The sequence below is a fragment of the Pyxicephalus adspersus genome, chromosome 5, assembly GCF_032062135.1.
Source record: "Pyxicephalus adspersus chromosome 5, UCB_Pads_2.0, whole genome shotgun sequence".
In the NCBI taxonomy this organism is placed as follows: Eukaryota; Metazoa; Chordata; class Amphibia; order Anura; family Pyxicephalidae; genus Pyxicephalus; species Pyxicephalus adspersus.
Window position 1 is genome coordinate 63,685,598 of NC_092862.1, and position 13,887 is coordinate 63,699,484.

The 13,887-nt window shown below is 38.0% G+C and overlaps 1 protein-coding gene across 4 annotated transcripts in view; it reads right to left on the reverse strand.

Moving 5' to 3' along the window:
* RREB1 (ras responsive element binding protein 1) overlaps window positions 1-13,887 on the reverse strand; it is a 58,359-nt gene that overhangs the window by 40,162 nt on the left and 4,310 nt on the right. For 2 of the 4 annotated variants that reach the window (XM_072411752.1, XM_072411749.1), the window contains exon 2: window positions 9,388-9,450. The exons of 1 other annotated variant lie outside the window; for it this stretch is intronic. In XM_072411752.1, the coding sequence (XP_072267853.1) occupies window positions 9,388-9,399 (12 nt within the window). In that variant the 5' untranslated portion in view covers window positions 9,400-9,450. Of the gene's footprint in view, window positions 1-9,387; window positions 9,451-10,760; window positions 12,116-13,887 lie in introns of those variants that run through there. One more of the 4 variants, XM_072411750.1, reaches the window with a different exon arrangement.

Below are 13,887 nucleotides of genomic sequence, written 5' to 3' on the forward strand. Positions count from 1 at the left end.
GACAGACACAGGAGGAGGAGAGGACCCTGCCCCGAAGAGCTTACAATTACACACAAGATTATAAATTTGCCCACACCCGTTGAAGTCTGGTACACAAACAATGCAAGGTTACTTTTTTAATGATACAGAAAAGGGAATGAACACAGGTTTTTTGGAATGGAATTCCCTGTAAGTAATAATAGCCATATCTTAAACCTGCAAATGCTCAGCATATCTCTATGGATCCGATACAATGTATACTAGGTCACATATAGCTGATCCTCTATACAGCATTCTTATTCTTTCTACTTGTCCAGGAAAAAGGAGAGTGGGTGATTCCCCCTAATAGAGACACAGACAGCACAAGACACCTAAAAAGATTCCTCTAGATCAGAGGTGCCCAACAGGTAGATCGCAATCGACCAGTAGCTCGCAAAGGCACGGCGAGTAGATCACAGAGCCCCGCCTTTCAAAATAATAATTTCTGTGCATGGTAGAGATTAAGTCAAAGTTTTTATTGTTGGTAGATCATTTTGACTTGGCTACAAAAGTAGCTCGCAAGCCAAAAAAGTGTGGGCACCCCTGCTCTAGATCATCCATACTTTATAAAAATGTTTGGACCATACGTTCATTTTAAATATTAGGGCTTCCCCTAGTTGAGGTTTGGGGAAGTAAAGAGTAGTTAAATACGTGCAGCTGGTGGGATCAGCATTACAGAAAACCTGTTCTGAACGGCAGGAAGTTAAAATACTGCACTAGTTATACGCTAGGTTCTACTGTTTTGCACTGTGTTGTCTGTTTAGTAAAGATGCTTACAGAAGGAACCTCATCAATGTGCTGCTTTGTCTTTACTGCTGAACCAGCAGGCCAAGGTTACAAAAATTGGGTCACTAACATAACAGTGAAAACCGTCAAGGACTTTTAAAGGACTGTCTGGATCACAAGACTGGCTAAACAGTTCATATATTATAACACACAAACTCTATTAAGTGTAATGTTTCTGATATCACCTACCTGTAGCTCATCTTTAATAATAAATAGCACACACCTATTTTAACATGCATGTATTTTCAGACGAGTCCCAATACTTATTAGACACAGGGCATCTTATAATTTATTTATAGGTTTTTCACACGTGGGAGAGAGAAAGAGACAGGTGTTGAGCATCACGGCAGGCAAAAAGCTGGATGAGTCTCAAACAAAACACTTTATTACTAGGCAGAGAGAAGCTGACCAAATCCAGTTGGGATGCAGTTACTGCAGAGCAGTGTGGGATGCTGGGCAGGCTAAATCTAACAGTTGTGCACTCACTAACAAATGGTCCATTCATGAAGCAAAATATGTATGGAGGCTTCTAATTCTACAGTGAAATGGAGGGTTGCTGTCTCCTCTCCCTCCCACACAGCAGGGTGAGAAGGATGGAGCGTGGAGAACTCTACACTTATCTTTGTCATCTGTGTTGCTTTTTCAAGTTTTTTTCCCTTCTGTCTCTCTGCAGTGAAACAACTGTTGCAAAATATAATAATCTGAATGAAATCCGAGTAATTACTTTTGGTTGCCTTTGCCAATTACAATACATAAGCACAAGCTTCAATTATTTCATATAGGTGCTGCAATGGCCAAAAACAACCAACGTTATATAAGAAACAGACGGTAGATAATCTCCATCACAAGATATAAAATTATATTAGCAAACATTTAAGAGTTGATCCTGCATATCAGTATTGCTGAATGATATTTTACAGCAGTAACAATTCTTTATCTGTTTGGATGTAGCTTGTCCAGTGAATAAATGCAAACTTATTTAACCATACCAAGTATGTAGAGACTATTAAAAAACAGAGGTGGGTATGGGTTATTGCAAAAATGAACAAGGCACTATGTATTATACGTCCAATTAAAATATGGATGCACCAATAACTCCCAAATATGTTGGCTCCCCAATCAATCTGGTGACCCAGTAGCTTCAATACATTCTTAATCCCTGACTCAGAACATATAAAGATCAAATATTTCAGATTAAAACCAAGGTTCACATATGAGTCAGCAACTAGCATTTTCAAGTATGCAGCATGGGACCAGTAGAGGCTTCTAAGAAGTGCATCAAACTAAGAATGCAGAAACTGCATCCGCTTCTGTGAATGAGCCCTACCATCTAACAGAACATTTTCAATTCAATTGCACACAGTTCTTATGTATAGCCACACACACAAGAGATTAAGTTATCTTCACCTTCCAATAGTGGATTAGCACAATACTATGGACACCTTGGTTAAATATTTGCATGTTTATCAACTGTCGAAGGCCAAGCATTCCACCAAATAGAGCCATGTTATTTTATTTACTGCTATTGTGATGATCAGGATCTACGTGAATGGGAACAGATTGTCACTGTAGGGAAATGAGGCTACGTACACACGTGCAATAATTTTGATCGTCTGTTAACAAAAAAAGTGCAACGACTGGCCAAGGATGCTGATGAATGAGGAATGTCGTTCCAGCGACATTCCTATGATTGCTATCTATTGTGTGTATGGTCGCTTAGTAATCCTGGATGGTTCTGCTGTACATTTTCTCCGGTCACTTCCTGCATCATTAAAACGATTGTATCTAGTGCGTGTACATTATTGGTGGATTAAATTTGAACAATTGTATCGTTACAGCATGTACAGAATCGTGCACAATACGATCGTTCAAAATAATCATGAATAATTGTTGATTCGTTCTCTAACAATAATTATTGCACGTGTGTACCTAGCCTTAGGTGACCACATGGGGAGAATTTTGAAAACTCTAGGCTGGGGCTTTAATACGTACATCTCTGCAGACCTGCTATTGCAAAATCTCTCTCAGTGCTAATCTCTCTCTGCCTTCCCTGCTACAAATCTCCAGGCAGGAGGATGCAGGCCAAAGTACAAGGCGAGAACATTGGCCAACTGTTGCTGCGCCGCACTCCTCCTCCTTTCCTGCCAGCAGCCAATCAGGACATTGCCAGCAGGTGTCCCACCCTGTAGAGCTGCTGTGACTGACAGCGGTGCTGTGCTGAGCAGAAGGTGAAATCCGTCAGTGAAGGGAGAACACTGCATGTAGTCACTGTGCACCAAAACACATACACATACTGCTTTAACACATCTGTGCTTCATCTTGGTCATCTCCTTCACAGCTGCTAATAAAATACAGGGAGGCCCAGTGCGAAAATATCTATGGATTCTATACACCATCTATAGGATAAAGTACTGCTTATAAGAACAAATAAACAGCTTAGATGATGCAAACAAAGCGAAACAACTGTTGCCAGTTACACTTTAAAATAAACAGTACAAATACAATAAAAAGGACTTAAGAGACGCTCTATAAAGAATATACAAAAGTACAACCTTATTATATGCCACTCATCCTTTTGACCTTGGACTCATTTGCTTCATCTCAGGCTTTTGATACACTCTCTTTGCTAACCATTTAGCTCACTGCAAGCTCTGATAATAATGGTTAATGTTTACTGAAACCTGCACATGAACTGTACTAAACCTGATAGCAGAACTTTGCCTTTGCAGCGCTGAAAGAATCTGTGATGTCTACTCACCAAACATGCAAATGAATACTCAGGAAGCGCCAGAATCTTTAACCATGAAAGCCACAGAGAAAACCATATTACATACACACGCGTGATAGTTTCTCTTTTAACATATGCACACTTATTTCTTAAAGAATGCATTTCTAATACCAGGTAAACATCTAATTACAAATGGTGTCTCTATAGAATGCTGTGTGTTCCAAAACTGCAGCATTAAAACAAACTAATACCCAAAAAAAAACATAACAAATAATGTAAGCATTTTAGATAAAAATACAATGTGAATACCACTATTATTTACCTGGTGTCAAAATCCTAATGTGCACCAACATAATGTTTGTGTGGCTAAACTATTTGAATGCAATCCTTTAAAGCATGCTAAGGAATGGTATATTACAAGAGTAAAAAAAAAAAGTTTTCACCTCCCCCAACAGCAGGATGCTCCCAGGTGTACAAAGGTAACGTTTAGTGTGTGCTATAAGAGCAGCAATAGAACCGCAGTCACCTTGGATACAAGCTGCACCCTCTGTTTGATGAGCAAACAATGGTACCTTTAGAGCCAGTACCAATCAGGCAGGGCAAGGGGCAGCCAAACAGTCCTGGAACTCAGAGTTGATAAATTAAATTACTCACAGGTCAAAAACAGAACATTTAGCATGACAATAGAAACCTACGATTCATTTCATAGCACCATTCCATCTACATTTGGATTATCTGCACAATGAACACCCAGGGGTAGTATAATTATTAATCTCATTTGTGTTATTTAGACAAAGGGCCATTTAAAGAACCCCTTTTGCAAAATAAACATGAAAAAAAATTCTCTGCACATCCTCATCCTTGCTTTAAACTGTAAACACCTTATCGCTACCTCAAGCAAGCAGTAAAATAAGGTGCGTCTTCTCATCCACTCTTCTAACACAGTCAAACATTGAAAAAAATACCAGAGTTTCTTGGCCCTGGGGAGTGGCAGAATATACAGTGAATCGAAGGAATCTCACAGCAGAAGATACATGCTCCAACATGGCCTAGTCAGGGCAATAACAGATAACTGATGCTACAGAATTCTCAGCACTGAAGCTAAATGACGACATTTCCAAAGACATTGTTTTACACCCAATCTGAGACTCTCCTTGACGGAAAATTGAACATGACTGAATATTAATAAATACATACATACATACGGTGACTATATGCCAGATTCATGATCAAATATGTGATTTGTTTAGGAATCATATTTATAAGATAAAAGTATCCATAACACTCCTAGATTGTAAGCTCTTCGGGGCAGGGTCCTCTCCTCCTCCTGTGTCACTGTCTGTCATTTGCAACCCCTATTTAATATACAGCGCTGCGTAATATATAATCGGTGCTATATAAATCCTGTTTATTAATAATAATATTATAAACACTGAGACCCAGGCTTACAATCCTAAACCACACACACACACACACACAATTTGTGCAAGGACTACAGCATCCTGCTTTGATCTTCCAATTGACACCACATCTTAGGTATACTGAAACTGCATAAAATACTACTGACCCATGTTCCACAAAACCTTATTTCTTTATTATTTATCATCAATAATGATGCACAGTGGTTAAATAGATGGCCTCTCTTTTACTGAATGACACATTGCATGCAAGAGCCGTATACTCTTGTACAGTAATAAGGGGCTTGTAGCGGAGAACTTTTATTGAACTGTAAAGCTCCTGTTGCCTGAATGGCTGAGATAAGTAACCACATCTGTTAGTGAAGGGCAAGGATAAAGTAAAACTTTCCTAAACCTAGGAAATTAAACGTGAGCATATGATGAGCCCTTTAGTGAAAGCCGTGTGTCTAAACGATCAGTAGATCCTTAATGTTAGTTTGTATTTCTGACCTCATAATATATTGGATCTGTACACAAAGTGTATAGGTATTTTTTTCTAAAAAGTCAAGTTTTTAAGTGACGTAAAAGCAACAAAAAGCACATGATGTAAAGGAGCCACAAACATAAGGCTTGAAAGGAGCAACAGTTGGTGCCCAGAGCGTTCATCCCCCTCCCCCTGCTCTCCATCTCTTCCACACCCTTCCAGCAACTATCACAAATCCTCAGGCCTCACGACTGCCAGCTGACAGAACTGTTTAGTCAGCAAGCAGAGGTAGAGATACAGAAAGCTTCCACTACTCCATCACTTCAGCCCACATCCAACCGCCCTGCTCCACTGCACGCTAATCAAGTACCATTAATAGCAACACATTTACCAGTCTCATTCACATTCTTTACTTACAATAAATTAGTAACTAGCAATAAAAAATAAGATTATCTATTATTTATAGGAATGCTAGTTTTTCATCCATGTGAATAGAAAACCCCATAATCCACATCGGCGGACATTGTCCACAATTACTAATATAATTACTAAGACATAAGGACCACATTTGATGATGATGTTCTCATATTTTGCACATCTTGTTTGTCAAATGTTTAACTTTAAAAATAGCACATGAATAATAATGCCACATAGGTTGATGATGAAATTAAACAAGTATTTAAAGACAAAAATAGATAATTATACTCATTGACAAACCTTTAAAGGCACTTCTAGAAATGCAGAGTTATAGATCTAAACAACCTATTAAAGTAAAAATGATGTAAAAACAAAGTTTCTAAAAGTAACTATACTATGCATAAATAGCAGCAACATTAAAGACAGCCTTTACACCATTTGTAATGAATTTTTTGGCCACCATGCTGTCTGTGTCCAATTAACCCCTTAGGTCTAAGTATCCCATGATGGCTGTTGGCAGCAAATATTTTAATGGAAATCAGATTGCTCTGGGCAAGGTTCCCCATGTTTTCTCTCCCTCCCTCCAGCCCTGAGATGATTTCTGCTCTAGCAACTTCCCCCATCTTGTGAGAGCAGCAAGTACAGTAGAGCCTTCATGTTTCACTTCCCTCATCACTTATGATAGTCTAGGTGCTCTGTCTGCCTCCACGTTCACTATTTCACTGTCTATAAATACTGGATGGGAAAAATACATTTTTCATTTTTTACATTACACAATCTGCAACAAGTTGGAGTCTAACGTCACCAGGCTGAAGAACTTTAGGTCTATTCAGGACTACGATGCTTATAATGTCAGATTTCAAGCAAGATTTTCTAAAAAGCAACAAGAGGTTCATAACAAAAAACAACAGGTTGAATGAAGGCAAAAAGCAAAATAAGTAGTTTGTGGATTGCAGCCGTTTGACCAAAGTGTCTATATGAATGCCAACAATAGCGGCCCAATATTTCAGTTTATTGGCGCTGGGGTCTCATGCACATGAGCCTTTATCACACATATATATATATATATATATATAAGCATGCAATATATTTATATATATACCAAAAAGCTGTAGATTATCTGGAGGGGTAACACAGATTATAATGCATATGCTGTACATGTCAGTGATTTGTACGGATGAATTCTGTATAAAGGTGTGTCTCTGTGACCAATGAAGTTTACTGCAGCTTGCCCAAGCACCACAGCCTGTAGTCACTAAAAAAGTAATATGGACTGACCTGAAAATTCTATGCTGAATGTTTGAATACATTTTTATGTGCTTTCTGTGTATAAACCCACAATGTTAAGAATGTGTTCATCATTATAGAATAAAGCTACTGTAAAATTCTACTTTAACATATGCAGAACTATACTAATATATGTTACATCACAATGAAACATAAAAGTCAATAAATATCAAGTGGAAGTAGCAGAATATTCTTCCCATCATCACTAAAAGAGATATCTATATAAACCCACACACATCCTCTATTCACTATTTTAACCTTTGCTCCTGCCTTAACAAGTTGCTGCACCCTTTGCTTGGAATTCACCCATGACACACCATCAAATTCTCTCAGCTTTATACCTTTGTGAGGGCTCATTCTCACACTTTCATCCTTCAAATGACCAAAGAATGCTGCATGCTCCATAGTCCATAATGTTTAAATAAGGCAGGTAAAACCTGGTGTAAAACAAGAGTGCACACAACTGAACAGAAATCCTGCAACCTGCTATGAACAAACATCAAATATTAATGCTACCTGTAATATAACTAACATACTAAGCGATCCACACAAGACAGTGACATCAAATAATTTCCTGAGGCCTGCAACAACATATATATATAGGCAGATGCATTCATTGGATTAGTTAAATAATTTAGGTTAAGGATGTACAGTAAAGCAATCTATTTATTACAACAAAACTATAAACAACTTTTTATAGCATTTCATAAAAGTGAAACATTGTACCAAACTTTCCAAGCAAAAGGCAAAAGGTACAGTATGCCAGCATGTTCAGCTGTGGATTCATTTCAAGCAAAGTCACACTGCTCCTAGGAGTGCTACAACTGACCTAACCGGTTGATGTGAAAACAAAACAGAAAATGGGGGCTGTGTTTTAGGTGCAAACAAGTGGTCTGCTTACCATAAATAAACAAAAAAATGTGGCTCGACATTAGAGTCCTAGAAAACAGAATCTAGGAAGGAAAATCTGTCTTAACAATACATTGCATTGCAATTATACAGAATACTTCATACACTTTTCTCCCCAGGCCGGCAGACAAGTCCACATCAAATAATGCCTTTATGAAAGTCAATTTTAAAACAGGAAGGAATATCCAAGTTATAATGATGCCTATAATAATAATATTCAGAGCGGATTGTGTGCAAAGTGAAGGCCTTCAATACAGCTACTTTCATCATATACATAGACAAGTTTTTTTGTAATAAACTAATAAAGGGAAAAGTGGAGGCATCTTCCATAGCAACCCCTTTCCAACAGCTTGTTAGAAAATAAAACTTTTTTTTATAAAAGATTTAGGGACCTTACTTAGTATTGAAGATCACTATAGCAAAAGACAGCTTTATAGCAACCAAAGTTCTGAAAACATTTTTAAAGTAAAAACTGCTCTCATCAAACCTCAAATACATGCGTCAGTAAGTCATGCTGATGTTTACAGGGACCACAGCTAGCAGTACATATTAGCAGGATTTTATTTTCCCATCATAGCTTTGCATACACCAAATTGGGAGCATACAAATGAAATGTTTTCATTAATTTCTACCTTGGTTTGCATTTTTTGATACATAATAAGTTTGTTATTGACTCAGTAACAGTATATAAAGCATGCTTGGGGTGTCCACTTCCAGAAGCCTTTGGTGCCTGGTACCCCTCTACACTCCAGCTCCTGGCCCTATGTCACTAATGGGTACAGATGTACAACACTCCCATGAAACTGAAATGCTCACGATTATTTGGCTGCTGAAGTGGTTTAACAGAGAACTGTAAATTTTACAGAAAATAAAAAATCAGCTACAGCACACATTCTTTTATGTATATTATAGAAGTAGTTCTATTCCACAATTCTTATGTTATTTAGATAGCTGAGATGTAAGGATTGTGATTCTTTATTTACTAGCCTATACAATAAGGAACTGCACAGAACACAACATTATGTGAAGTTGCAGTACCCATAGCAACCAAAGTTTTGTCCTGGTCTGACTTCAGTAAATTCAGTTAGGTTGTTATGGGTTTCCACATCTAACCCCCTAAATGTACTGAATTACCAAGAGGGTGTTTAATCTTCAGACTTCTTCTGTTGGGTAGCTGACTGGTCCTATCATTCTACCACAATAAAGATGTTAATCAGTCTTTGTGTGGACCTCTTTGAAATGCGATTATACCTCAGGAACTTTATCTTATCACTAGTTTTTCATGTCTGGTGAGAGCAGGAATAAGATACAGGGAGGGGGGATGAACAATGATAAGTATGTAACATGTAGTTCATCCTTACCTTGCTTTCCATTGCGGAGTGCCAGCTTTCTGTCCCAGTCACAACAGGGTTCACTTTGGGATTCTGTAATTCATTAGTATCTATTAGCACTGTGAAAAGAATACTTTTCTCTATGTCCACATCAGCTCTTTTCACATTAAAAAAAAAATTGCTTGTCTATCAACTATGTAGTGTAACACAGTATGCACACGAAACCCAAATAATGAAACACATGTATGAATATACAAGCATGGTAAAATAGACACAAATGTAATACCATATAAGATTTTGTACTCAGAAACACTGAAAAAGTTAATTAGGGTACCATATATCACTAGTCTAAATCCTGATGTTGATCAATACATATGCCATTTCTGAGGCATCCGATAAAACGTGTAATTATATCATTTGTTCCAATATATTACAGAGCGCTTACAGCTGTTATGTGCAGTACACATTCATACACTTGTATCTCAGAATTTCCTACTTTCCCAGGGTGATCACCAACACCCATCAAAGTCCTTACTTCTAATAGCTATAAGAAAACCCGGAAGAGTTGTACAGATTTGGAGAAAGGGCACCTGGTTGAGTTTCAGGAACTGCACATGAGAAAGTGTGCATGTTGGCGATGAATCAGTTTTGAAATCTGGCACTGATGTATAAGTTACCTTTCCAGCATCTTGTTACCATCCTGAGAAAGGATTTATCTGCTTTGCTCCTGGAGGGGCCTGGACTGCACTGCAAGGCTTTTGCAAGTAGGAGTGAAAGCTCACAAAGTAACACCCCACACCTCTTACTGGCAGCACCTTAACCCACTCTCTGCCAAAGAAAAATAATTGCAGCAATACATCGCTGAACAGAGAACTAAATATTAGGAACTACAACAACTGGTGCTGTTGATGAAAAAAAAAAAACTATTATTATTTGTTCATTATGAACATTACTGGATCACATTCATTTAATTTAGATTTTGTACATCACTGCAAAAAGTCGAGGATGGTACTGTGACTGTACGGCAATTAAACGGCAAGAAAAAGTGAACACTTAACATCAAAAAAAAAAAAAAACACAATATATTTGGTGGGATAATGATATCAAAGGTCCTAAAGAAAAAAAAATTCTTACAGAGGGAAATGAGTTCCCAAACAGGAAGGGAGACAGGCGGTCCAGATCATTAGTTACTAGCCAACATCCTCTTTAAGAAATCCCTTTTACTTAAAAGCATGATGCAACGGAGTTCTAGAACCAATGTACTGAAACAGCTCATGATACAAAGACATTATATAAGTTTGTAACTGTAAAAAAAATGCAGCTTCTGGCCTGATTCTAACACACAATTAAGAAGCTTAGGACAAGCAAAATACATGCAACTCTAACAGAAATGTTTTACTGACCTTAATTCTCAATGTAGCTGTAGGTCAGGAATGTAGAACATGCCTACACATACACCTGGTCCAGGATGGGGCTGAAAGCAGATGATGCAGGCACTGAATGAGGAGGGCCGTGGCAGTTAGTTGCTAATAACCAGTTACAAAGATAATGCTCAAGATAAAAAGAACATCAATGGTGGGAGGGCGATTTGGGTTTCTGCTTTCAGACCAAGCCCTAAACAAGGGCTGTTACAGCCACCCTAGCAGTGGGGGAGATTGTGGTCAGGTAAATATTTTCAGTCAGCCATCAGCAGGAGATCCTGAAAAGATCCCTTCAATGGAGGGAAAAAGCCACTATCTTGACATGTCTGGAGCCAGTACTAATTTGCATAGCTAGGCAAAACAGAAGTACATATTCAGTTTCCAAGGAATCCAATGGAGAATCAAAAGATTCACAAATCGCAGGTTCCCAAAAAGGACCCATGTTGATAGAAAACCAGATGCTCTGTTGCACAATCTGGCAGTTATCGGGGGGGATTTCATACAGGAAAACAGCATCTCACTTTCACGGGATGAGTAATCAAAGAAACGTGAGTGGCTCTATAAAATCCCAAAACCATATCCCAGTAGCATCTTTAAATCAGCTTTCTAACAGATACAAGAAATGAATTGATAATAACGATTTGCTTGTTATCATATATTTTCATTATTAAGGTGACAATGTGTGTGTGGTACTATTCAAAACTTCCCTTGTCTTTTTTTTCCTTAAGAGTGCAAAAATGATATAGGACAAAGCACTGCATTTGAAATAAATAGTGCATTTCCATGGCATTTATTTTCTCCCCCTCCAGGACATTAAGCTAGAATTCTAAACAAACAGTGGGCATTCCAACCAGAACTGGGAAAATGAAAAAGAACTTTACTATATCTGGCTTTCATTTGCACATATAGATGATGCAATTTAAATGCTGAACTAAACATAAGTCGTTTTTAAAACCATGATGCATTATTTTTGCATTTTTTTTAATGTTGAGAGGTTAAGGTACCAGAGATTATATTTAAACAGGATGCTGCATTGGATTTTCATGGAGGATGGCTGCATTACCCTTCCTTTATATGAGCAATTTACAGATATGAAAGTTTCAGCAGCTACCAAAGTAGTGCAAATTACACCATAAACCTGAAAAAGCTGTATGTAGGTTGAGCATATCTTTGCTTTCATAACCCTCTGGAATCTAAGCTTAACAAGACTATACATGCTTTGATCATCATTGGTTTGACTCATCATTTCTAAAAACTACAACAAAAAATGTTAATTCATCAGTATTTAGACCCCCATTTGTATCAACCAACTTGTTTTGCTAAATTCTTAGAAACACAGATTCATCCCTTAAAACTCCAGCCCTGTTCATTCTACCTGTACAGAGAAGGTTTCAGATGCAAGCCTAATTTAATTAACAAAAGAGGATCCCAATTCATTGCATCATTAGCCTTGGCAACAAGCGGAGCAGGTAAATCCACAAGGCGCTGTTTCATCTGCCCTTCTTGCCATGGAAACCAGAGGTCCTAAATGTTACCATGTGCTTAGCAGCAGCTTGAAGAGGATGCAGGCGTGTACTCGGTCTAAAGCTAATCTACCAAGAAGGTTTCAGACAGGATGGACATCTGTTACAGACACAGATCCAGCCAGTTGTCTTTATCAGAACGTCCAAATGCTGAATGCACACAGCGTTTTTACAGTTGCGGGCAACACAAAGGATTTCTCAGGAATCGTTTTTATTTTAAAAACTAAAAAAAATATGCTCGGTCAGGTGCAACAGTGCTTACATGTCTACAGGACTCTCCAAACTTTGACATTTTCTAGGAGTATAAAACAACTTATTGTCAAACAGGAAACAATAAGGAACTAAAAGCAAACTGACTTTAGTCAGCAACTTAAGTTTATCTTATGACCCCAAGAATGAGTACAAAAGAAAGTAACAATGCCTGTGGGGGGTTCCTCCACCCCCGTTAACAAGTAGCATTATGAAAGTCTGAGGGCTGCAGGTGAATCCTTGTCAGCCTATTCAAATACCTGGTGGATGAAATCTACAGAGGCTCTCATAATTTTTCTTATTTGAATCACACTGAGCAAACAGTCTCCACCCGTAACACACTGCTTTTGTCTGAAGCACCTTTTCACTGAAATCTACCTTTGTTTAATGGCAGGTTTGCTCACAGGCTCTAGTGAAAACACGCTACTCCGGAATGCTTCTCCTCTGCCAAGGAAAATAGGATATGGTTTTATATATTCTTTAGATTGTGAGTTCTTCTGGCAAGGACTGCCTACTCGAGGCATTAGCAGCATCCTGTAACCAACTTGTGTTTTCAGACTTTACATATATCTCTCTATAACTCTGATCATGTGCAGGCAAGTTATACTTAAGACATGATACAGTAATAAATTAATGGATACAAGCCCCAATGCCTGGCACCAAGCAAACAACACAGATCCACAAGCCAATTCTTAGTGGATGATATGCAAATTCTAACGTGCATGTTAACATTACCCGATGGGGAACTGAGATGCATCAAAGGTATAGAGAAGCCCAGAGCTAAAAAGCATCTAAATTAAAAAAGCATCATACAGATCATAGATCTCTACAGTGATTTCTGCTGTTAATCAACAATTACAACACACCTACCACCCTTTCTGTCAACCTTTTACATCAGATTATTCTTGTTTGCAAGGCAGAAGCAATTTGCTTAAACATAAGGCCAGGACTTTATCTCCTGTATAAGGGTCAAGTGTAGTTTACCCTGATGCTCTTATTGCCTTGCAAGAAGCCAAGTCAATAAACTGCAGTTGCTCTGCACTTGTGTGATACATCTACAAACATCAGACAAAATCTGGATATTTATAATATCTGCATGTGTTAGGACAAAACTAGAACAGTAGAGGACACAGACAACCATATTTCCTGAGTTCTTCTTTACAGGCAGGGATTGTTTAGAAGTACCCTTCATATGACCTTTAAAAGTCAATCCATGTGGTTGAGTGTTCATTGTAACGCTGCAGCTTCACACATAAAAATAAAGTGTATTTACAAAGCCTCCAAGACCTTATTTACTTTAACTGCCAATTATCTAGTTATGCCTGAAGAATATAAAT